The sequence below is a fragment of the Prinia subflava genome, chromosome 2, assembly GCF_021018805.1.
Source record: "Prinia subflava isolate CZ2003 ecotype Zambia chromosome 2, Cam_Psub_1.2, whole genome shotgun sequence".
NCBI lineage: Eukaryota > Metazoa > Chordata > Aves > Passeriformes > Cisticolidae > Prinia > Prinia subflava.
Window position 1 is genome coordinate 3,086,992 of NC_086248.1, and position 25,650 is coordinate 3,112,641.

The 25,650-nt window shown below is 47.3% G+C and overlaps 1 protein-coding gene across 1 annotated transcript in view; it reads left to right on the plus strand.

Annotated features, from left to right (window-relative positions):
• The window catches only part of BLK (BLK proto-oncogene, Src family tyrosine kinase), a 50,073-nt gene that overhangs the window by 19,712 nt on the left and 4,711 nt on the right, over positions 1 to 25,650 (plus strand). Inside the window, exons 3-11 of the mRNA XM_063423267.1 lie at positions 1,241 to 1,289; positions 8,199 to 8,292; positions 9,271 to 9,369; positions 10,463 to 10,566; positions 17,043 to 17,192; positions 17,821 to 17,973; positions 18,860 to 19,039; positions 19,575 to 19,651; positions 22,752 to 22,902. Coding sequence (XP_063279337.1) covers positions 1,241 to 1,289; positions 8,199 to 8,292; positions 9,271 to 9,369; positions 10,463 to 10,566; positions 17,043 to 17,192; positions 17,821 to 17,973; positions 18,860 to 19,039; positions 19,575 to 19,651; positions 22,752 to 22,902 — 1,057 coding nt within the window. The remainder of the gene's footprint in view (positions 1 to 1,240; positions 1,290 to 8,198; positions 8,293 to 9,270; positions 9,370 to 10,462; positions 10,567 to 17,042; positions 17,193 to 17,820; positions 17,974 to 18,859; positions 19,040 to 19,574; positions 19,652 to 22,751; positions 22,903 to 25,650) is intronic.

Below are 25,650 nucleotides of genomic sequence, written 5' to 3' on the forward strand. Positions count from 1 at the left end.
CTTGTCAGGGGAAATCCAAATTTCTTCCACTTAAATGAGAAATGGCAGTGGATGAGCAGCTCTCCCACGCCACACTGCTGTTAAGTTGGGGGGCAAAGGGTGGTGCAGGCAGAAAACACGAGGTGTTTTTAGTTCTGTGTCTGTATTTCACCACTTTTGCACGTGTATAAAAATACCTGATGTGGTCAAACACCCTCCACAGGCACTGTAAGGTGGGTGAAGGCCAATTTCAAACTGTTATCCCCCAAACCAAGGTGGTTCCATCCCAGCTCTTTTGGAATGATCTATGGACAATTTGCCAGTTCCAGCAGCAGGGCCAAACCAATTTTAAAATTGTGCCCAGCTGAGTTGCAGTGACTTGTTGCTATTTAATTTCACAGTCCACAATTTCCTCCTGAGGGCAGTGGAGGGGCAGCTGCTATCTCTGCTCCCTGTGACCAGTGCCAGGACCCAAGGGAAGGGCTGGAGCTGTGTCAGAGGAGATTTAATCTGGATATTGGGAAAAGGTTCTTCCCCCAGAGGGTGTTGGGCACTGAACAGGCTCCCCTGGGAATGGGCACGGCCCCAAGACTGCCAGAGCTCCAGGAGTGTTTGGACAACGCTCTGAGGCACAGGGTGGGATTTTTGGGGTCTCTGTGCAGGGCCTGGAGCTGGATCAATGATCCTTGTGGGCCCCTTCCATCTCAGGAATCATAGAATCATTGAATCATAGAATATCCTGAGTGGATATCCACAAGGACCATTGAATATTCCATGATTTCTAGAGTTGTCTGAATAATTTGCTGTTACAGTCACTGCCTCTGTTTTTTGAATGTAACCTTGAGCAAAGGATATCATATACCCACGATCCTTGGGACAATTATGGCAGACAATATCTCTGATTTTCTGATTCAAACAATTCTGCAGTTGCCATTTCTCAATGGGACCATTGATATCTCATCCCTCACTGATCCGAAATCTGGCATCAGTGAACAGGGCTTGGATAGAGCAGGCTCCAAGTGAGCGGGCAGCAGATTTCTGCTTTAACTCAGAGGGAAGCCAAGGGTTATTCCAGCTTTCTGTGAAGACAGCTGTGAACTCCTCATGGCAAAATGTGCTAAAGCCATCACAACGGGGGCTGCTGACTGACTGCAGTGATCTCTGAACCAGACTCCTACTCCTCTGTGAAGCTGAAATCAGTTCCTCCTGAAACACAGCAAAGTAATAAATATCGCCATTTTTCTTTCTATTTCTGTCACAGGGGAGACAAGTTATCAACAACCCTCATCTAGACCAAGCCTCCACACAAGGTAAGGTTCTGTTTTCTTTGCCTCCCCGTGGGGTTTTGCAGGGTGGTGGTCCCCAAATGTCAGGGTTGAGGATGAGCTGTCACATCACCGGGGTGTGGTTTCTGTATTTGCAGCCGTGCCAGGCAGGGAGTTTATCAGAGTGGTTCAGAAAACTCAGTTTACATCCCCAAGTCTTTGTAGCTGCCAATTTTCCCCTGCTCATCAAAGAAACCGAGAGGGAAAAGCACTCCCTCTCCTTTGGAACCAGGGAATCTTTAAGGTCCCTTCCAATCCTGTGATTCTGTGGTTGATGGAGCAAAGGGAGACCTGAGACAGGAGCTGGGTGAGATTTCTCTGCCCTGCCTGCAGAGTGGCAGGTCATGGATGCTTTATCCAGCCAGCTGAATATTTCAGAGGAAATAGCAGGCATCAGAGAGCACAGAGAGAGCTACAAAGAGAAGGGGAAGAAAGGGAAGAGCATAAAATAAGGATACACAGAGCCCCTGCCTGGAGACGGGCTGTTGGCTGCATCCTCCTCTGCAATTACCTGCGGGTCACAGATGGGTGTTTGGAGATTATTGCCATTTACAGGGAGCCCTCAGCTCCCTCCCAGCCTCCAACAGCAGCTCCTGTGTATTTCTGTCAGAGAAGTTCTGCAGATTAAGGACAGAGAGAGAGGTAATTAGAAGAAGGGGGGGAAAATAGAGGATGCTTGGAAGAGGGCAGTTAGCAACACATGGAAGTTCTTCAGGTGGATGAAAGGGTGGGATTAGGAGAGGTGGTGTGAGGGAAGAGAAAAGGGGGGTGGTGAATAAATGGGATGGGTGGAATGACAGTGTGAGCTGTTCTTAGGTCTTATGATGGTGATATCCACAACCTACCACGGGCCAAGCACAGGAATTCCTCTGACATCAAAAAATATTTTTCAAATTTGGCTTTTGTTATGGAGATCAAATTTGTGGGAGGTGAAGATCCTCAACCACGTGAGTTGGGGCGTGTTTTCATGGAAATAACATTTTCCAGAAACTACGTTTGCTTTTGCAGAACTGTTTTCATGGCACATTTCCAAGTGGCCATGCTCTCCCACCTCCCCAGCTGAGCAGGATTGGCAGTTTTTCACAGGATTTTTATCACAGGGGTTTTATCACAGGATTTTTATCACAGGGTTTTTTCCACTCTGGTCAGAGTCACAGCAGAAACTGTGATCAGGGAGGCAGATTTTACTTCTCCTTCATGCCCAAAGGCAGAAGTGAAAAGATGATAGAAAATGGATTAAGTATAATATTAGCCATTTTCAACTCTCAAAATTAATTTTGTTCATTAGATTCACTTCCAGTTCTGGAGGAATATTCACAGACAGTCTGGAAAACTTCTTATTTTTTCTCTGCCAGTGTCTGAATTTCCTGAAATGATGGTACATCTGACTGTCCCCTGTGTGGCAAAACAGGCTGATAAGAACCTGCAAGATATTTGAGATACCAGAGATCTTTTCCTAAGTGACAGCAATTCAAGTGAATCGAAATAGAAAGCACAAAATCCAGACAATCACATCATATTAAAAAAATAAATTCAGTGAGATGAATTAAATCCTGTGGGAGCACTTAAAATTCAATAAGGGAAAATTATTGGCTATGGAAGCTTGGCATGTTATGTAAAATCAACCTTTCCTTTCCTTTCCTTTCCTTTCCTTTCCTTTCCTTTCCTTTCCTTTCCTTTCCTTTTCCTTTCCTTTCCTTTCCTTTCCTTTCCTTTCCTTTCCTTTCCTTTCCTTTCCTTTCCTTTCCTTTCCTTTCCTTTCCTTTCCTTCCTTTCCTTTCCTTTCCTTTCCTTTCCTTTCCTTTCCTTTCCTTTCCTTTCCTCTCCTCTCCTCTCCTCTCTCTCCTCTCCTCTCCTCTCTCCTCTCCTCTCCTCTCCTCTCCTCCTCCTCTCCTCTCCTCTCCTCTCCTCTCCTCTCCTCTCCTCTCCTCTCCTCTCCTCTCCTCTCCTCTCCTCTCCTCTCCTCTCCTCTCCTCTCCTCTCCTCTCTCCTCTCCTCTCCTCTCCTCTCCTCCTCTCCTCTCCCTCTCCTCTCCTCTCCTCTCCTCTCCTCTCTCTCCTCTCCTCTCCTCTCCTCTCCTCTCCTCTCCTCTCCTCTCCTCTCCTCTCCTCTCCTCTCCTCTCCTCTCCTCTCCTCTCCTCTCCTCTCCTCTCCTCTCCTCTCCTCTCCTCTCCTCTCCTCCTTTCCTTTCCTTTTTTGTGAAAGTTTATTTTTTTACTCTTCTTGCATTTTGAATGTTTTGTCTTTGTTTTTTTTTTCTGATCTCGAGTTGCTGAAATTGTCTCACACTTTCCATCTTTCACACCCCTGTCTCAGAAATCATTTATTTATTTTTTTTAACAGAAGCCTAATTCTTCCTGACATTATTTATCCTCGTGGAAGTAACACAAAGGCAGGCAAGGGGTGCAGAGCTCTGGATTCAGTGTGGTGCATGTGGCATCACCAATCCTTTTTCACCTGGGGTGGTTCTTCCATGGTGTGAGTCTCCCACCCATTTTAAACACTGTTCCCTGAGCAATCAAAAATTTTTTAAAGCTGGTTTTAAGTCTCTGTGGAGTTAAAATTTTAATTCTGGACCCCTGGCACAGCAAAGTCCTGGCCCATGGTGGGCCCCAAACCCAAGAGTCCCATGGTGGAGCTGCTGTTTGCTTGCATTGGATGGCTAAGATATAGAAAATAGGTGGAATAACCTCTGCCCTTGCCCTGCCGGCTGCTCACAGCTGGATTTAAATCCACTGATGGAAAGAGCTGGTGGGTTTGGGTTCTCATCCTCAGGTGTTTTAATAACCTCTAACAGCACAAGGAGTTGAATTCTCTGCGAGGTCATTCCTTCTGGTGAGGAACCACAAATTCTGCCACCTCTTCACTTGCTTCTTGTTGACCAAAATGTGAACAGGACTGAGTTTCTGGGTGTGGAAGCTTAGCATGCTCTGGAACTTGAGCTCTTTTGCAGCATCTAAAAGTTAATGCTGAAATTCTTGGTCGTTTTTATTGTTGTTACTTGAATGTGGTTTTGAGTTTGAAAGGAATGCTGTCCAAAATGTGAGTTTGAGCTGAAGTGGGAAAAGGAAGGGTTGCTTCTACTGAAAAGGCTGAGTTTTCAGTGAGGAATTAAAACTTCTCATCAGAATGTTTATCTTGATCTGGAGCACATCTGAGGAGGAGAGGCTGAGGGAGCTGGGGAAGTTCAGCCTGGAGAAAAGGAGGCTCTGGGGAAACTTTCTGAAATAGATTGTAGTCAGGGTTGGCTCTTCTCCTTGTGAAAAATGAAAGTACAAGAGCAAATGGCTTTAAGCTGCACCAGGGGAGGGTTAAATTGGATATTAGAAAAAAAATCAGAAAAAGTATTACCAGTCTTCAGATCTGGCTGCCCAGGCAATGGAATCTCCATCCCTGGAGGGCTTTAAAAGCCGAAGGAATGTGGCACTTGGGGGATGTGGTTTAGGGGTTGCCTTGGCAGTGCTGGGTTGATGGTTGGACTTGATGGCCTTGGAGGTCATTTCCAAGTTTAGGGTTCAGTGATTCCAACCAGCCCATGCCAGGCTGAGACAGAAAGCTGACCCCATTTCCAGCAGCACTGACCCATAGCTGAGCACACCCAACGTGTCCTGCAAGTTGTCACTGACACCATGACCATCCCAAACGGGCTCTAAACCAAGGGATGACCCGCTGGGACACCCTGGCACAGTCTCAGCCCAGCTTTGTGGCCAGGGGGTGGTTGCAAAGGTTCCATTCAGGACAAGCCAGCGGTGGGAGGATTGGTTGAATCGCTCCTATTGAGCCACCAAACTGGCACTCAGCCTCTGCAAACCCTGCTGGTATCAGACTTTCCTGACAGCAGCTCTGAGCCAGGGTGTGTTTGGCTCCCAATCAAAGTCCCGGGGCTGGCAGCTTTGTCTGAGAGCTCCTCACAGCCCCGACGAGCCTCTTGTGGCCAGAGTGGATCAAACTGGCCAAGGCAGTGTTATCCATGTGTTTCTCCTGGGGTGATGGACTCAGGGACAGCAAGAGCCCCTTTCATCATGAGATGGCAACTCCTGCTGGCTCTGGCAGAGAGAGCTTTTCTTCTGGCTCATTTCAGTGTGCAGGCCTATTTTGGGATAAGAGGTGATAAAGTATTTCTTTCAGCATACAAACCCCTTTTGTCCTCGTCGCTGTATTCCCTCTTTTTAATTTAATTTATTTTCCCTTACGTCAATCGCTTTGAGATCAAAACTCCATTTTCATTTTCTGGAGAACACAGCCACTCTGGGCTTGAAGATATTTACACACTTGCTCCTGTTTTTCCAAGCAGGAGTGTGATCACTGCAATATTTCTCGTTCAAGAGGACCAGGAGGGGCTGTGTGTGGATGGCAGGCTGGTTGTGGACACCCTCGCAAGAAGCACAAGCCCCAAACCCTTTCATGTCAGAGCAGATGTGTGATAACAACTTTCTCGAGGAGGCAGACAGAGTTTGGGTGCATTGCTAATTCGAGCTGCCTCAAGGGGAAGCCCCCAACCGTGCCAGCTATTTTCAGACTTCAAAGCCTTCTCCCGTGTGACTGATCATCCTTTTCCCATCCTGGGAGAGAGGCTCTGCTGGAAACCTCTCATGGATCTCCGATTTCCTTCTCAAAAGCCTGAAGGGAGCTGCTCGGGGCTCTGCTTTCCGAAGCTGCCTTTCCTCCCACGCTGACCCTTTCTCCTCGCTAACAAATTGCCATCGGAGCAGCGGCCAGCCCTGCACAGGCACGAACCCCAGGCTGCCCCAGGGACACGCTTATCTCGCTGTGACAAAGGGCCAGTCTGGCTCTCTCGCTGGTGGCATTATTTGAAAAGGTCACCCGAAGACAGTGGCTTGACAGGCTGTTTTGAAAAATGCTAATAATAGGCTGTCCATCGGCCTCAGTGCATTAATTAGGCTGAGCACAAGCTGAAGCCTTGCTGCAGCACAGTTCCCATTCTTTTTTCTTCTTTTTCTTTTTTCTTTTTCTTTTTCTTTTTCTTTTTCTTTTTCTTTTTCTTTTTCTTTTTCTTTTTCTTTTTCTTTTTCTTTTTCTTTTTCTTTTTCTTTTTCTTTTTCTTTTTCTTTTTCTTTTTCTTTTCTTTTTCTTTTTCTTTTTCTTTTTCTTTTTTTCTTTTTCTTTTTCTCTTTTTCTTCTTTTCTTTTCTTTTTCTTTTTCTTTTTCTTTTTCTTTTTCTTTTTCTTTTCTTTTTCTTTTTCTTTTTCTTTTTCTTTTTTCTTTTTCTTTTTCTTTTTCTTTTTCTTTTTCTTTTTCTTTTTCTTTTTCTTTTTCTTTTTCTTTTTCTTTTTCTTTTTCTTTCTTTTCCTTTTTCTTTTTCTTTTCCTTTTTCATTCTCTTTTCTTTTTCCTCCTCCTTGTCATTTTTCTCCTCCTTTTCCTCCTCCTCCTCCTCCTCTTCCCCTCCTCCTCCTCCTCCTCCTCCTCCTCCTCCTCCTCCTCCTCCTCCTCCTCTTCCTCCTCCTCCTCCTCCTCCTCCTCTTCCTCCTCCTCCTCCTTTTCCTCCTCCTCCTCCTCCTCCTCCTCTTCCCCCTCCTCCTTCTCCTCCTCCTTCTCCTTCTCCTTCTCCTTCTCCTTCTCCTTCTCCTTCTCCTTCTCCTTCTCCTTCTCCTTCTCCTTCTCCTTCTCCTTCTCCTTCTCCTTCTCCTTCTCCTTCTCCTTCTCCTTCTCCTTCTCCTTCTCCTTCTCCTTCTCCTTCTCCTTCTCCTTCTCCTTCTCCTTCTCCTTCTCCTTCTCCTTCTCCTTTCCCTTTCCCTTTCTTTTTCACCACAGTGTTTTGGTTTGATTTTTGTGATCCTGTGGAAGTGCTGTTTTTTTTTATAAATTTTGATTTGCCCCAGAATAGCTGTTCTTTTCTGCTTCATCAGCTCTGAGCGTGCAGAGCACAGGGGAAGGGTTGCAGCGCTTCCCCGAGAGCAGCCCCGGCACCTCTGGGGTGTGCAAACCAAGAGATTCAGCTCCAGCCCACAGGGATCAGCCCTGGCTGTGTCAGAGCATCGTGGCACATGGACAGGACTCATGAAAAGGAGAGAGAGGAACTTTTTTTATGGGCAGATAGTGACAGGACAAGGGGAGCAGTTTTAAAACTGGCCCAGTGCAGGTTTGGGTTAGATGTGAAGAAGTTATTCCCTGTGAGGGTGGAGAAGCCCTGGCACAGGTTCCCCAGAGAAGCTGTGGCTGCCCCTGGATCCCTGGATCCCTGGAAGTGTCCAAGGCCAGGCTGGACAGGGCTTGGAATAACCTGGGATAATGGAAGGTGTCCCTACCCATGGCAGAGGTGGAATGAGGTGATCTTTGAGTTCCTTTCCAACCCAAACCATTCTGGGATTCATTCTATGATCTGCAGGGAGAAGTGTTCAAGAGGGAAGGATGACAAGATACCGGATGAGCACAGGCCACAGACCATGAGCCCAGGGAGAGCTAAATCCTAGAAACAGCGTCAAATAACAGAAACTGCAATGACTTTATACTTTTTTTCTATCAAAATCCCTGCACCATTTTGAGTCAAATTCCACAGCCACCCTTGGAAATCTTGCAGTTTTCATTTACCACTGTGTTAAACTCAGGCTGAGCTCTGACAGGTTATTTATGACCCTTCTATTTCTACACAAACCCCTTTTTCTTGTTGACACTTTGTGTTTTGTGGATGGGGGGGTTGGTTATGTACTGTTTTCAAAATACATACACAGGAAAGGCTTTGTTGAATCAGAGTTAACCCCTGAGCAGATGTTGGGGTGAGCAGGAAAGCTGGGTTGGTGGAAAGGTTGGATTTGGGGGTGGGAGGGTGACAGAGCCCTGTGTTTAGTGGCTGAAATGCCCCACCATACACCCAGGCATGCATCGAGCCACTCAAGGAACAGCCTGGATTCAAAGGAGTTAATTCTTCTTCCAGATCACTTGTTTGTGGTTGCACTGTACGATTTTCCTGCCTCCAGTGACCGTGACCTGGAGCTGGTCAAGGGAGAGAAGCTCCAGGTCCTCTCCAAGTAAGTGACCTGCTGCCAGCAGGAGGTTCAAAGATGAGCAGGGGGAGGGAGGCAAGGAAAGGGGAGACCTTGGGGACAGCCACCACTTCTGACCAGAGCTGAGCCTGTGCCTTGGCTTTGCTTTGCTGTGGGTGCCCTCTTCTCTCTGCACGGTGACACTTCCATGGGTCTCAGCTACTCTGGGGCTGGATATTGTCCCTGCCTGGGTGGTCCTGGGACCCTCTTTGCTGTCAGTGCCCGTGGGTGTAGAAGTAGCATAAATAACAACAACAGAAAAAACCCAGCTCCTGACCTGTGTTTGTGCTGATTCTGCTTCTGCAAAGGATGTGGGTTGGGTGTAGTCAGAGGAAAGGACAGAACCGAGCCAGACACTTGTGAGGTTTCATTTCAACTTCTCAAACTCACAACAGAAGAGGACCAGTCTATAACAGGGCAGAGGTGGGCTTGGGGACCCCAGACCCTGTACGGCTGCTCCATCGTTGACTGCTCTGTGAAGTGGCCTCCAGAGGTGACATTTCTCACCCAGACACTGAGGGTTAGGACCTGTGGGACAAGGAGATGGAGAACCCCCTACACGGGGATGGCTTTGGGTCACAGCTGGTGGGACAGCAGTGGGACAGCCATGTGGGTGTCTGGAACACAAAGGAAGGAGCAGAAAGGACCCCAGTGCCCCGTTCAAGAGACAAAATAAACCCCGTGACCCAGATACCACTCCTCTCACTCGAGGTGTGTGGCAAAAGTTTGGGTCTGTGGTTGCTCCACATTCATGGGGAGAGATTGTCACCTCCCCTAGCCCCTGAAAATCAACAGCCTCCAACCTGGTTTTGGTCCTGGGGAATCCAGAGGGAACTGCACTGTGGATTGTGGAGTCCCAGTCCATCTGCAGTGCTCAGACCCCACAATCCACATCCTCACAGCCTCAGCTTGTCACAAAACCTCCTCTGGGCACTCACACCTTCTCCTCTGCTCCCTCTGCAGCGAGGGGGACTGGTGGCTGGCAAAGTCCCTCAGCACTGGGAAGAAAGGATACATCCCCAGCAACTTCGTGGCACAAGTGGACAGTTTGGAAGAGGAAAAGTAAGTGGGAAAGCTTTTGAGAAGCCAGCATGGATGCAGTGCCCTGGATCTCAACAAGCTCCAGAAGGAGCTTTATTGATGGCAGGAAATGTCACTGCTGGGCTGGATGGCAGGAGGTCTTTCCTCATCCCAAACAATGCTGCCCAAAAGCTCAGGACACGTTTTGAAGCATCATATTGGTGTGGAAAGGGAGGATGAGATTGCTATGGGGAAAGTGGGAAAAGGTTCTTGTCCCATTCATTGCACCCACTGTGGAAAATGAGGATTTGGGGGGGACAACAGAAAGGTTATGGTGGCAGTGCCAGGGGCCATCCTCTGGTCCCACAGGGCCAGTCCATCCCCATAAATGGTGTTAAACCCCTTCACCTTCCTAGAGAGAATCCATAAGTAAACTGGGGATCTCTGGATGGGGTGCACTGATCCAGGTCTTGGATCTGCCAGGGACCACACCAACAATTTAACAAGACAGAAAACTGAATGCTGGTGCCCAGACCCACAGTGCTGTTTTTGAAATGAGCCCAGATGCAGCCTCCCTACAAGGAAGATGGAATGAAAGACTGGAGTCAAATGAGCTTATTTTGCCTATAATGCAAACAGAAGGATTTTTTTTCCCATGAGTTATCCTCCTCTATGGCATTCAGCTCTAAATGCTCAGTCCTGCCTGCAATATCTTCTTGGAGGGACCCAACCATCACTGAGTTCAGCAAATACTTAGCAGCACACAGAAATGTAGCTGAGACATAAAAGCTCTTTGTGTCCAAAGCCTGAACTTCTCCTGTGTATGGGATACTGTACATCCCATCTACTCCCCACACTGTCTGAATTTCCAGGCTGTGAAACAAGCCCAAAGTGAACCAAATCTGGTGTTAATCTACCCCAAACAATCTATTACTGCCACTTTCCAGCAGATTAAAAAAATACTTGCCAATAAAAACAACCCTTAGTTTCACAGTGTAACGATTAAAAAAAAAAAAAAAAAAAAAAAAAAAAAAAAAAAAAAAAAAAAAAAAAAAAAAGAACTAACTGGAGAGAATTCCGTTTTTTTAAGAGTTTTTCCTGTCCAAGCCATGATTTTGCCTTTTCTGTCTCCCAGGTGGTATTTCAGAACTCTGAGCAGAAAGGATGCTGAACGGCTGCTGTTGTCCTCTGGGAACAAAGTTGGCTCTTTCCTCGTCCGGGAGAGCGAGAGCACCAAAGGTGAGATCCGTGGAGCAAAGGTAACTCCTCGTTCTTGCCCAGGTTTGGAAAACCCTCAGTGGGGCTCTAGGAGTGAGCTGAGGGTTTGGAGGGCAAAGATTTGCTCATGGTGCCACTGAGATGTGCAGTTCTGGCTGTGGTGAGAGTGGCTCTTCCACCAGAGTTCATGGCAGAGACACAGGAACACAAATAAGCAGATTTTCCAAAGCACCTTAGGGATTTTCTTTTCCTTTTCTTCCCAAGGAAATCTCTCTCTCTCTTTTATTTTTTTTTTTTTAAGATATTTCTACACACTCTTGAAGGAGTATTTCTCCCGTTTGCAACAGAAACTTGCAGAATTTTGGGAAAAAAGTCATTTTCCCAGGGGAAATGTGTTTTTCCTGATAATCTATAGCAAGGGGAATTCACACAAACCAGAACTTTTGGAAGGAGAGTTACTGGAGCAGGATAGATGGATTTCATCCACTTTCTTTCCATATGAAGACGTCTGACTTTTGAGAAAATGATCCAGTGAGGATGGAAAGGCCAGGGCATTGTGACCACTCCTCTTGGGCAGTGGATATAATTACTAATCATAATGTAAACCCATGTAATTTCAATTTCTTTGTTCTGTGCTAGTAATTCATAGAGTCTGGAAGTTAGTTTAGGTTGTCCTATGGGAATTTAATATTATTTCTTTCCTACTTTTTTCTCCTTGCTTTCTCTGGGCCATCATGTGTGTTTACAGCACAGAGGAAATGATGCTCGTGGTGTTCCCATGGTTCTGCTCTGAACCAGATCCATGGAGTAGTTCAGGAAAGGGTTTTCAGTTTTGCTGTCATTTGGCTCCTTTCCTTTCAAATTGATGCATGAATCTTTCCTTAACACATGGAAAAAAGGTGCTTTATGTCTTCCCAAAGGAATCAAGGAATTATTTAGATTGGAAAACATCTAAGATCATGGTGTCCAACTGTTTCTTGTTCAGTAGAGAGTTGGAGCATCCACCTGAAATCATATGGAGCCTTCTTTTCCTTGACTTGTTTCCCAAATAGTTCCAAAGGCCCAGGTCAAACAGTGACAGAGGGAACAGTCTGATTCCTCCATCCTACAAATGGCTCTTGACTACTGTAGTGTCTCCTTCTTCCTTTCTTGTCTCTTTTTCCCTCATATTCATAAGAGAGGTCTCCAAGCATCTGATCCTTCCACCATGGGTTGTTCCTTCCACCACTGCCAGAAAATTAAACAGTGCCAGGATCTGGGGACAGCACCTGGAATCTCATCCTCCTGTACCTGTCCCCCTCAGCCACCAGGCACTGGGGCTGTGTCAGACTGTGGCATCCTACTTTGAATTTCTCCCTCTGCCCCGTGCCAGGACACACCTCCACACATCCCTGCCGAGCTGATGCCAAGCAGAGCTGCTATCCATAAGGATTTGCAGCTTTCAGAATTTTTAGGGAACATTCAGTTCAGGAAACATTTAAGAGATTTGTTTCTAAGCATTTCACATTATAAGTCACTTTTTCTGCTGCATCCCAGTTTCTCTGCTACCTTTGTGGTGCTTTTGCAATAATCAGGCTTGGACTTATGAGCATGAGCTGCTCTTCTGTTTATCCCATTCCCCCTCTCCCTTTGTTTTCTGGGATATTTGGGGAGCTGCTGTGGTTGTTCATTGCACACAGGAAGGGCAGGGAGCAGCACAAAGCAGACACTCGTGCTGTGTCTGAAGCTCTGCCCACACAGGATCCTGGTCTTTGTGGCATCTCTAGGTGCCACACATGGATGGGATCAGACCTTTCCCTACACTTGTTGAGGACAATTGTCCCTAACTTCTGCAGTTGTCTGGAGTCTGGGTGGGTCTTGGTCACACAGGGCCCGAGCAGGGGTGGTGGAGCCCTGAAATCCAAGGAGAATTGGATCCTTAATGGCCTGTCTCTGGTGCCAAGAAGAACGAGGTGTGGGATATTCTGCATCAGCAGATGTGGGTTCCCCTCCATGGAAGTCCCAAGTGAGTCCCAAATGCTCAGCTGTGTCTCTGGCCTGTGCCTTTTCTGGTATTTAGGATAGAACATGAGTGTTATTCCTTCAACACCTCATTCCCTGAATTATCCTGTGTGCACAGCTGCTACCTGAGCACTCTGTGCTTTGGGCTGCCTGAATGACCTTGCTTGATCCATCTGAGCCACAGCTTCCTCCTCCCTAAAGAGGAAGGGAAAAGACAACCCAGGCATCTCCAAAAGTGCCACGGAGCTGAATTCCCTGATGTAAAGCACCCTGTGGCCCACCAAGAGATGTCCAGAGCAATGCCATGGTATTAACCCTGCCCTTGCAGCCCTGCTGGGTTTTTTTCTGTTTTCCTTCCCCATGATGTGTGTTTTCATTCACTTGGCACATCTCCAGCAAAATCTGATCAGCAGGGACAAGCACTGGGCTGAGCTAACCCTCACTAGTGACTTTAACTGGGAGGTGGTTGTCTCATACTGGGATGTCTCAGGCACAGGAGAAGCACCTATTCCCAGCCCATCCTGAGCAGAGTCTCATTTTCCTCATGGTTTGAGATGCAGAAACTCTGCAAATCTTCAGAGCCAACATTTCCCAGAGTCCACAAAAGGCACATCCAGCACCCTGGGAAGATGGGGGCAGTGTGGGAAGGCGGTGAAATCATCGGCGGAGCACTGTCCTTGCTGAAGCTGCTGCAAATAAACAAAGTCCCCCTGATGTAATAATCATTCCCAAAGCTGCAGGAACACATTCCCCCAGCTGTGCTGAGCCACGGGCTCCTGGCTCCCGGCAGGATTCCTGCATCTCTGCTCCCAGCAGGAGGGACCTCCTGAGCTCAGCCTCTGCATCCAGCTGAGCTCCTCTGCTTCCCATTGGGAGGGATTTAAGAGCCTGCTGAGAGTTTTAGGGGCAGGAAATGCACTAAACCATGTCCCCAGGTGCCACATCTATGTGGCTTTTAAACCCTTCCAGGAATGGAGACTCCATCACTGCCCTGGGCAGCTGTGCCAGGGCTGGACAACTTTTTGATGAAGAAATTGTTCCATAAATTCTGTACTCTGGACTCTTCACCAGCCCAGGTCTGTGCCAGGACGTGGTGCAGGACTGCAGAACAGGTGAATGTCCCTTGTGACTGAGGAGGAAGAAATGCTTTTGTCTATCCTGGATATCATCAGAGGGAATTAGGAGTCAATGATTTTCATTTTCTGCTGTCACTGGGAGCAGGGACCAAGCTGGATGGGGCTTGGAGCAACCTGGTTTAGTGGAAGGTGTCCCTGTCCATGGCAGGAGGTGGAACAAAATGAATTTTAAGGACCTTTCCATTCTGTGATTTTGTGAAGGAAGAATTGAATCTTTCCATCTTCAGTGCATTGCCTCTGCACAGCAACTCCCAAGGGAACAGGCCAGGGAGAATGACAGGGACGTTCCACCACGCTCCCTGCAGCAAATTAAACTGTGACTGGGGCTGAGATGCAGTCATTAGCTTAATGACAGAGTAAGAATTAACATTGGCAGCTGAGAGATTGGCCCTGTCTCTGCTTGAAAGGTGCAGGAGGGTTTAAAGGGTTGGTGGGGCCTGGGAAGGAGATCCTGTGGGAGAAAAGGATTTTGGGTGCAACCCCACTGGCAGACAGGGCAAGTCTCCTCTTCCCTGCTGACTCTCAGCCCCAGGCACCCCCTTGCAGATGTGTTTGCCACCAATTCCTGGATTTTCTTCTGCAGGATCATTTGGTCTCAGTGCAGCTGCCTTCAGACCATGTTTGGTTCCTTCCCTGAGCTGGTCTTGCCCTGTAAAAATCCCACACAAACCCTAAACCCTGTTCCAGGCACACCAAGCACCCTCTTGGTCTCGTGCCACATGAGCCCAACTCTCTTGGGCTGCACCTGGCCTGGGCAGTGTTTCAGTCTCTTTGAATTTAAAACATCATCATCACCCTCAACAGCAATTAATGGAAGTTAATAATAGTAAATAGTAGTAATAATAATTATAATAATGATATATAGTTGTTGTCATTGTCATATTCTTCTTCACAGAATCACAGAATCATTTAGGTTGAAAGAGATCTCTTAAGATCATCAAGTCCAGCCTTTGGCCTTGATGTTAAATATCATTAATTTGGAACTTAGGGCTACATGGGTACCACAGAGGAGCCACCAGAGCCATTTCTTTCCCTTGAGGTTTTATTGCCCCATTGGAGATGTTTCAGGGCTATTTCTGAGTTGTTCAGCTGCAGGACTGATCAAATTAAAAGGGCTTCTCAATTTGTCTTCTGCCTGACATTCATGGTGATGGAAAGAGAATCAGAATCCTCTGCTGAGGAGATCACCACGTCAAATTTGAGGTTCTCTGGCTCTGCATTTAAACCACCAGGTTTTTCCATGAAGTTTACACCACCAGATCTGGTCTCTGCAGGAAGGGAGTCCCCTCAAAATGATTGGGAAAACTTTAGACTCTTCCAGACTCTGCTTGTAAAGATTTATGATCACTCCAACACAGCAATTATCCACAGAGATGGGGGGTTTTTTTCTGCTTTTTATAAATGCAAATGGTTTTCAGGCACAGTGCAGGGAAAACTGCTGGTCCTGGGATGGAGAAACCCCAGCCAGTGAGGATTTTATGTTACTAAACTTTCCCTTCACATGCAGGATTAGGGTTTCAGAGTTGCTGTGGATGGCCCTGCTTCTTTTTATGATCCTGCATGAACAGACACACACTCTTAAACATGTTTAAACTTGCCTTTTCATTTAAAAACATCAAAAATGGGCAGTTTATCAGCCCAGGTGACAGACTTAGAACAGCCCAGCAGGCTTGTAACAACTCACTTCAGAAACATGATCCAGACAAAAGGGGAAAAACCCCAGTGCTAAGCTGCGTTGAATCACACTGAGACAGGCTGGAAATCCAGCTCTGCAGCAACATCTAGTGATGCTTTTGTGCACTAAAACACAACCTCTTGGTCTAGTTTCTCATGGAGGGAATAGCAGGTTGGAGTGGTGGATGGCTGAGCAACTCCCTTGAAGCCCAAAAGGGAAAAGATTCCAGTTGGGAATCTCTAGATCTGGTTTAGTGACAGTCACAAGTTTGTGGCTGAACAAGACAATTCTCCTGAATTCCCCTTCTGTACCCCTCCAGCTCAGCCACTGACATTAGCACAAGGTTTCATAACCAGAGGATAATGGCTTTAAATGGCTTTAAATTGAAGGAGGGCAGGTTGAGAATCGATTTTAGGAAGAAGTTATTCCCTGTGAGGGTGGGGAGGCCCTGGCACAGGGTGCCCAGAAAAGCTGTGGCTGCCCCTGGATGCCTGGAAGTGTCCAAGGCCAGGTTGGACAGGGCTTTGAACACCCTGGGACAGTGGAATGTGTCCCTGCCCATGGCAGGGGGTGGCACTGGATGAACTTTAAGGTCCTTTTGAACCCAAACCACTCTGATTTCACGGTGCTGAGGTTGGCAGAGCTCAGATGGGAATATGGAGCTGTGGAAAGACCATCCTGACCCAGGGAACATCTGTTTGCTCTGCCTGGAGAGGTGCTGCTGATCCCCACAGTGCTCCCATGGGGCTGTCGGCCACAGCACAGGCAGGGGTTGCTCCAGGAAGCCTGGACAGGACCAGTTAAACTCTGATGAACTTTTATCCTGTCCCCTTGTCTTGCAGAGGGAGAAGTGTGCAGATGTAACTTCTGGGGAACTTGCCCTGGAAAGGCATCGGGCAGGGCTGGTTTGCAGCTGTAGACAGCCAAGGGAAGAGGAGGCAGCTGCTCCTGGGGCTCTCAGGGCTGCTGTTCCCTGAGATTCTCCTCGGGGTTGCTGTTCCCCAATGTAATCAGGCTTTCAAGCTTCTCTTGCCCAAAAGGTCTCACGCTGGAGCCAGAGCAGACAAGCTGAATCCGCCAGTGCATGTTTCCAAGGTTGTTTATTCTTCATTATCTCAGTTCTTTCTCAGCTCTGCAGGGCGTCCCCAGCAGAGCAGGACACGCGGCAGGACTGGGTGGATCAGAGGGTCCCAGACCCTTTGTACCATTCCCTGACCCAATCACCATCTACAAAGAACTTTTTATTTACAGAATCTTACCAATACTTACTACCTATGTTAACATGTCGTTTCTACTCTAAACCAATCATTGTGATACAACTCAGCAGAAAATGGGGGAAAAGAACAAGAACAAGGAGCACAGGGACCACTCCCCAATTCCTCCATCTTGTCTCTTCAAACCCATATACTAAAAATCCTGGATTCTACATTCACACTCTGTGATAAACTAACTATTACTTATTTCGAACTCTCCTGGCTTGTGATTGGTCATACAATGCGGGCGTTCACTGCCATGGCAGGGATCAGAGGCAGTGTCCTCCTGGGCTCTGTGTGAGGCTGGCTGAGCCCCTTGTACAGATCCCAGACCCCCTGTCCGGTCTCCAAACCCTCCAGGGTGACCAGAGGGATGTCCTGGACTCTGACAGGGGGCAGTTTGTCCTCACAGCTCCCTCTCTCTTGCTCCAGACTCCTATTCCCTGTCCGTGAGAGACAACAACTCTGCTCACGGGGACGTCATCAAACACTACAGGATCCGCTCCCTGGACGGCGGCGGGTACTACATCTCCCCCAGGATCACCTTCTGCAGCCTTCCAGAGCTCATCCATCATTACAGCCGTGAGTTGTCTGCCTTCCCCGGGGATTTGTGTCCTGAGAGGACGGGGGCAGAGGGAGGATGGGTTTGGGAGGCACCACAGCTGCTTCGCCTGCCCTCATGGTGGGATCCTATGAGCAGAACCCATGTCCTGGCTTGCATCCTCAGGAATTGAGAGGGTGAGCTCTGCCCCCAGCCATGAAGCCAGGGAGAGTCTCCCATTAGGAAAGGAAAGAGGTGAATGCTGTTGGGATAGATAGGAGGGATGCATGGGAAGCAGGGTTTGGAATAACTGGGCAGGATGATTTGCTCCTCTCTGGCTCTCTTTGAGCTTTTCCCTTCGATTGGGTCCATTCTGGGTGCCTTGATCCCTGTGGCTGAAACTTCTCATGAAATCATGGAATTATAAAGGTTGGAAAAGCCCTCTGAGACCACTGAATCCAACTGCTCCCCCTGAAATGCCAAGGCCTCCACTGACACATGTCCCCAAGTGCCACATCCACAGAGATTTTAAATCCCTCCAGGGCTGGGGGCTCCACCCCTTCCCCGTGTGGCTGTGGTGGTTTGGTTTTTCCTGGCAGGTGTGGATGGAGGATGAGGAGGTTTTCTGTGCCATCCCACTGAACTCTCCTGTGCTTTGTCCTCATCCAGAGAAAGGGGATGGGCTGTGCCAGCGCCTCACAGCCCCCTGCACATCCGTGGTGCCCCAAAGACCCTGGGCCCAGGACGAGTGGGAGATCCCTCGGGAGGCCCTGAAGCTGGTGAAGAAGCTGGGCAGTGGGCAGTTTGGGGAAGTGTGGATGGGTAAGTGGAATTCCCTCCATTCCAGGAGAAAAAAAAAAAAAAAAAGACATAAAGACAGGAGGTGGAAAGCCCTCTTATTTCCCTAAGGCAAGACCATTCTGGGAGTGGGGATCCTTAAGGATGAACACATATTTATGGGTACGCACACAGGAGTAGCTGCAGGATTCCTGGGAAGGACTGCACAGCTCCAGTGTTTGCACAGATCCGTGGCTGAGCAAGGATTTCACAAGGGGATGGGTGTTGAAGTCACTATTTACTCATCTCTTGGGATATGCACTCATTCTTCCTGGGAATCATAGGCACAGCTGTAGTGATGCCAGTGGTCCTGTCACACCCAGTAGGGTACCTGCGTGACATTTCCCCACTTTTTCTGCCTCCCTGTTCCACTTTTTACCCCAGATCTCCATCCCTGATGCCTTCCTGCCTGCTGCTAATCAGCAGGAGAGGAAGTGGGGGGAGCTCATCTTCCTTTGCCACGCTCTTTGTGGTTGCTGGTTGCCTTGGAAATCGAGATTGTGGACAGGACCAGGCTGAGCTCATGTGCTGACTGCACAGCCCTGCCTTTTTGGATGGTTTTTGGACAATTTGGGAGCCCAGCTGGTGGGAGGCCCCAGGGTTTTCATCCAGAAAGGGTCTGGGAGGGTTGTGTGAGGATGGGCTCACTGCAGGGACAGTCCCTGCTGCAGCCTCATGTATTGACAGCTGTGACATGAGTGTCCCCTCTCCTCTCACACCTGCTGGCTCTGGGATTTACCACGTGCTTCTCTGGGAGGGATTCAAGCTGTTACTGTGGTTTTCTGCTCCATGACCTCTCCTTCTCCTACACAACCCCACAGAGCCTGCAGAGAGCCCAAAATTCCTCAAAACACCATAAATCTCTCTGCAGGCTACTACAAGAACAACATCAAGGTGGCTGTGAAGACCATGAAGGAGGGCAGCATGGATCCTGACGCCTTCCTGGCAGAGGCAAACCTGATGAAGAGGCTGCAGCACAACAAACTGGTCCGGTTGTACGCCGTGGTCACCAAGCAGCCCATCTACATCGTGACAGAGTACATGGCCAATGGTAAAAACCCTCCTGGAGCTCTTTGCTGGGCTTCTGCAGAACCAGTTTGGTTGTGTGGCCAGTGCTCCCATGCAGAATGAGGGGGGGCAGGAGGGGTTGTACCAAATCTGCAAGAAGGTGACCCAAAAAATTTGATTCAAAAAATTTGATGCAGGAAGAGACTTCCTGGGTGATGAAAAAACTATGGTGATGCTCCATTTGAGGAGTATTTAAAGTCTTCCACTGTTCTCCCTGGAAGTTTGTTTCAGGTTTTTACTCCCCTCATGGTGAAATTGTCCTTTCTTTTTCCCCTCTTGTTTATAAGAGTTTAAATGATGAATACGCCAAGGTTTGCAACAGATCTGTGCCAAAGAGAGGGGAATTGGGGCTTTTTGGGAGCTTTCCTAATGGAAGATGCTCCAGTGGACCTCTGTTCTTGTATCTCAGATTTTCCTTAGGATAGAGGCAGATTTGTTGGATATATTCAGCGAAGCACCAGGAAAAACAAATTTATAGATGATTCAGAGGAGTTACAGCAGTGCCTTCTCTCCTGCAGGGTGTTTGCTGGATTTCCTGAAGACAGAAGAAGGAAGCCAGCTGAATCTCCCCAAACTCATTGATATCTCTGCTCAGGTCAGTGAACAGGCTCTGGGAAAAAGATCCAAGATTTGTTATTGCCTCACTGGAATCCCTGCAAGTCTGGCGTCAGTCAGAGCAAAGATTTCCTGGAGAAAAACAGCTCCTCCTGGAGTGTTCTCTTAGGGATTCTCCTCATGCCTCTCGTATCCATGCTCATATCAGTTCTGTCCTTAGGGCAGCCCTCTGATAGCTTAGTGCAGGGCTAGAGATCTGGAGTTTGGGGTTTTTTTGGGGGGTGGTTGAGTTTATTTTGGTCTGATTTTATTTATTTTTATTTTCTGCCTTGCTCAGTGGGAAAAAAAATGGGGTTTTTTTGTTTTTTCTTTTACCAAAAGAGAAGAAAAAGCTCAACAAAGAGACTCCCATTGCAGGACCAGCAGTTCTGCCCTGATGATGAGGCATAAAGGATGCTCTGACCCTCAGATCTGGGAATATTGCTCTTTAGGAAAACAAAATTTTAACTTCTAAGCATCCCCAGGCTGCAAATCTTAATAGTTGCAGCTGCACTGTAACGTTTTTGTCCAGAAGTGCCTCTAAACACAAATAGGGGAAAATAAAGGAAAACATATGAAGAATGAGAATGGCAAAACCACTGCACTTTGGTCCCAGCCAGCTGTTGACAGAATTTGGCTCGTCCAGAGCAGAGTTAGGCTAATTATGAAATATTGGGGGGAAAAAATTCCTGAAGCATCAGGCTGAATGAAGCCTGATCAGCCTGAATAAAGCACCTGGGATTTATCCATAAAATCATTCAGCTTCTCTTGTCAAATTGGACTTGAGGAAAAAACGTGCAGTTTGCTGGTCCCAGCCCTCATATAGAGTTACTTTTTAATGAATTAACAACTAGAGAATCTTAATATTTGAGGAAATGTTTAATGATAGTAGAAGACTTTCCTTCCTGCCTTAACCAGGATGAAAAGATTGAAATTCTTTGAAGCAGTGCCACCTTGTGTCATTTTTACTTTGAACTTTCCATAGGCATGTAGAGGAACCTCCTTCTGTTCCTTCCTTCTTCACTACTGATAAATTCTCCGTGTCTGCAGCTTCATCTTTGTTGTCTGTGAGATATTATGGGGACAAATTCACTCTCCCTGTTTAGAGTATTGGACTTAATTACTTCCTTCCTTCTCTCCTCTCTTGAAATCCCCACTTCCCTCCCTCCATCTTTCATTGTTTCATTCCCTCTCTTGAAACTTATAGCCTGTGGTTTGTGCTAAATTCCAGAGGATAAGGAAAATGATCCCAATTAATCCATATTACAGAGCCCTTGGGTTTAGTGGGAGCATTCCCCAGAAATTGGAGAGATGCATTTCGTTGGAGGAGGAAATTGCTGAAGCCAGAGCAATCTCTGGGTGACTCAGAGCAAAGATTTTGGTCAATGTTACAGAACTCTGGAATCACAGAATGGTTTGGGTTGGAAGGACTTGAAAAATCATCACATTCCAACCTCCTGCCATGGGCAGGGACACCTTCCACCATCCCAGGTTGCTCCAAGCCCTGTCCAACCTGGCCTGGGACACTTCCAAGGATCCAGGGGCAGCCACAGCTTCTCTGGGCAAACTGCACCACACAGCAGGACCAGGATAATTGAACACAGACCAAACCCACACCCCAATCATGCAAAACCCGCAGGAGTCACCCTCAGGCTGGGGTAGTAAGGATTTTACCCATCCCTGAGGCACTGGCATCAACTGGAAGAAGAACTTTCACCCTTCCCTTTCCCACCCCACCACCACCTCCCCAGGGCAGGGACTCAGACATTCCCTGGGTATCTCTGGGAGGAGCAGCAGGAGGAAAGGGCAGTTTGCAGAGCTGTTTTGCAATCTGTTTATCTGTGGTGTTGGGGTGACATCAGAGCCCAACAGGCGCCCAGCCCTCTCGAGCGCAATTTCGATCCGATGACATCCGTGCGAGTTAATATTAGAACAGTCTGGGCTGCTGCACTCCATCCTGTGGTCAGTCTTGAGGTAAATGCTTGAAAACACCCTGGGCTGGGATGGGCCGAGCACCAGGCCCTATCTCATTAACATCAGGAAAGGAAATTACATCAATTCTTCCATTTTCCACTGCAGAAACCAGCCCTTGCACTAGAGGGGTGTTGACACAGGTTAGAATTGCAGCACTGGAAAGTACGTGTGAGTATCCTGTTTGAAACCACATGTGAGCTCTGAGGCTCATGTGAATCTGCATGGAGTGGAAAATTGCTCTGCCCTCACCCACAGGGGCTTGAAAGCTTTAATAGGTGCCAGTCCTTGCTGGCAGGTGCTGCACACATCCTCTCACCTTTCCAATAAATTACCCAATCCAAATCTGAGACTCAGCCTGGCAACCTCTGTCTTCTGTCAATGTCTGTTTTCAACCCACAGCACTCATCAATGAAATAATGCTGCTGTCATTGATAGAGGCTCATCACACACCAGGTACCTCAATTAGATTTTAGGAATAAATTCTTCCCTGTGAGGGTGGGGAGGCCCTGGCACAGATTGCTCAGAGAAGCTGTGGCTGCCCCTGGATCCCTGAAGTGTCCAAGGTCAGGTTGGGCATGGTTTGGAGCAACCTGGGATAGTGAAAGCTGTCCCTGCCCATGGCAATGTGTTGGAATAAGATGATTTTTAAGGTCCTAAGGTGTCTTCCAACCATTCTATAATTCGCTAGTTTGATTTTTTTTGTGGTTTTCCTTTTTCCCCTTTTCTTAATTCACATATTTAACCTGGAATATTTATGACTAAATTCCCCACTGGAGAGGAGAGACTTGTGGCAGAAACTGGGAATCCAGTGATGTGGTTTTAGCTTTTGCTGCAGACACGACTTGGGGCTGTGACTTCTGAGCAGAACAGAGAGTGGTGCTTCTGTTCTGCTTCACTTGGCTGCTCAGGCTGGCAAAGCTGAATATCTGCACCTGTACAAGGGAAATATCTATTTATTTACCTGTCTGCTGCCCCACCTGTCCATCCATGGGGAACATAGGCACATCCATGATCACAGAGAGATTACAGCAACCCTGCAAAAATGCTGAGCTTTGCAAAGGTGGGTGAAAACCAGCCAAGATAAAAGGGAGAGGTGATGATGAAGATGGGCTCTTCCTCCCTCCCAGGTGGCAGAGGGCATGGCCTACATCGAGCGCATGAACTTCATCCACCGGGACCTGAGGGCCGCCAACATCCTCGTCTCGGAGTCGCTGTGCTGTAAAATCGCCGATTTCGGGCTGGCCAGGCTCATCGAGAACGAGTACCTGGCTCAGGAAGGTGGGTGTCCTTCCCAGCACTGCTGTGCTGGTTTGAAAGCAAAACCAGTGAGACTCCAAGTCAGAAATACAATTTAATAGAGAGAGAAGAAACAAACAACAACAACAACAACAACAAAAGGGTAAACTAAAATAAGACAAATGCTGTAGTACAAAGGACCACTGACAGAATCAGAATGCAAACCTGACACCCTGTTGATCAGGGTGTTGGAAGCAGCCCGCAGTGAGTCCTCCCAGAGTGACAGATGTGGCTCTGTTGGAGTAGAGATGATCCTCAAGAAAGGGTCCAGTCATCCTCTGGGAATCCAGTGCAAACAGGCTCCTTTGGTGTTTGGGATTGCAGGTTTTATCCTGTTGGAAAGGCTTTGGCTCCTCCCACTGGGTGGAGCATCTCCCAATGGGATGAGGTGATGTTATCAGTCCTGTGAGAGCCTTCAATGGCCCATTCACAGGGGATGTTCCTCGGAGGAGGATGGGTGGAGGAAGAGATAAGGAGGCCCTGCCTTATCTGGTGTTATCAGGTGTCCATTAACAGAAGGCATCCACCCTCTTTCTACCTCTAGAGTTACAAGAGATAAAGAACAATATCTCCCAACCGATTTCAACAGATGAAAATAGAATACACATTCTTGGTTACGTTTCTCAACCCAAGACAACTGCCCTCATCTCCCACCCTCCTGCCCCCAGTGTCTTGGTTTAGGAACACAGGTATCTGTCTGGGAAAGCTGGAGCTTCCCTTGGAATGGAGAATGTAAACCCCTCCGTCCAAATTATTATGATTTTGAAATTAGGGGGCTTTCAGGTGAAGATATGGGAATAGAAGTAACAGTTCTTTACTGGGCATATTAAAAAATGAAAATGTAGCAGTACAAAAAACAAACAGAGCAAAAAAAAGAAAACACTGACAGCGTCAGAATACAACCTGACACCCTGTTGGTCAGGCTGTTGGGAGCAGAGTCCTCCTGGAGTGACAGATGTGGTTCTGTTGAAGCAATGATCCTGTAGAAGGGTGTAGTTTCCTTCTGAAGGTCCAGTGGTGATGAGATGGGTCCAGTCTTCCTCTGGGAATCCAGTGCAAACAGGCTGCCCTGGTGTTCTGAATCCCAGATTTTATCCAGGCAGGAATGCTGGGCTCCTCCCCCTGGGTGGAGCATCTCCCATGGGATGATGAAATTTTATCAGCCATGCAGTGAGCCTCGATGGCAAATTAACAGCAGATATCCCCTGGAGGGAGGATGGGTGTGGAAGAGATAAGGAACACTGCCCCACCTGGTTTTATCAGCTGGCCATTAACAGAAGGCACCTGCCCAACCCTGGGAATAGAATACAGGCCCTTGGCCACATCCTGCACTGCAACCCAGGACACCCAGGAATGCCAGGCTGGCATCGGGCACAGGGCCCATGTGGCTGCTGCTGTCAGCACCAGGCAAGAGGCAGAATATTATCGATGCCTTAATGAAGGGATGGGACCACTGTGGGGCTAAAAATGATTTATTACTCAGATAAACGTCAGCCTCAAAGGCTGTGAGATTATAGAGGAGCAAGAAGTTGGCCATAGCTCAAAGCAGTCACAAGTTTCTTCACTACAAAGCAATATATAACATTCTAATCCAATGGAAAGTTGCCACAGAGTTTATTTTGGTTTTTTGACCTATCATGTTTGCTTAATTTTGCTGTACTGCATATACTTCTATCCAATGGGCTACTACTACACGTACACACGTATATTTCTATTATAACATCTCAACTCTTAGCTTACTCGATAAAATTACATTATTACACTATAAAATTCTTTACTGCCTTACCTATTACAGTTTCTTACGTACTTAAAGTATATTCTTACTTGCAACTATAGAAACGTAAGTTTGTAAATTTTCTGCCTGATGTTTGTGTACTTCTATTTTTACCTTAATCCGAGCTTCTCCCAGTGCTGCAAATCAAACCCTTCAGTAACTGTGGAAGTTTCTATCTTTCCATTTCCTACAGCAGAGAAACAGAAACACCCAAAAATCCCATTCTGGGAGAGTCAGCAGTGCTTGGGGACTGTAAAACCAACTGAAAACTGCAGAGCAAAATGGGGAAAAAAACCTCTTCTAGTTCTGTTTGAGGGAGTCCTGCTGACCCTCCAGTCGTTTGCAGAAGGAATTTGATCTCTGTTAATGGAAGTTGCTGCCTGTGGCCAGGTTTTCACAGGGATTCAGTCCAGAGGGAAGGAAATAACAGAGCTGGAGTCACAGATCTGGATCCAGCAGCAGCTCCCAGGTGTGCCAGGCAAACCAAGCCCTGAGCACATCAGGTCCCTTCCACAGCAGAGGGACTACTCAGAAAACAATAAATCACAGAATTATTTAGTTTGGAAAAGGCTTCTGAGATCATCCCTGTATTGAGCTCTGACTCTGAGGTCAGGTATGAGATCAAATCATCCAGACTGCAAAGGGACTCTACAGAGCATCAAGGAAAGCAGAAGTGACTGAAATAAAATAGTTAAGTCAGGCTAAGTGGCACTTACCAGAAGATTTTCACATTTTGGAAATCTGTCCTCTTCTAGAGTTGGGATGAGATTAAATTCCCCTTAAAATATACTCTGAGGAAAGGAAATTTAATCGGTTTTGTGGGGTTTTTTATTATGATAAGAAACATTTCTTTCAATTTCCTGTCCCAAAAATGCTTTTTGACACAAATTATACCAATTTCAACATGCAAAACTATTTCAGAGAAGTAAAAGATTCCAAATGTAATTCGGAAACTG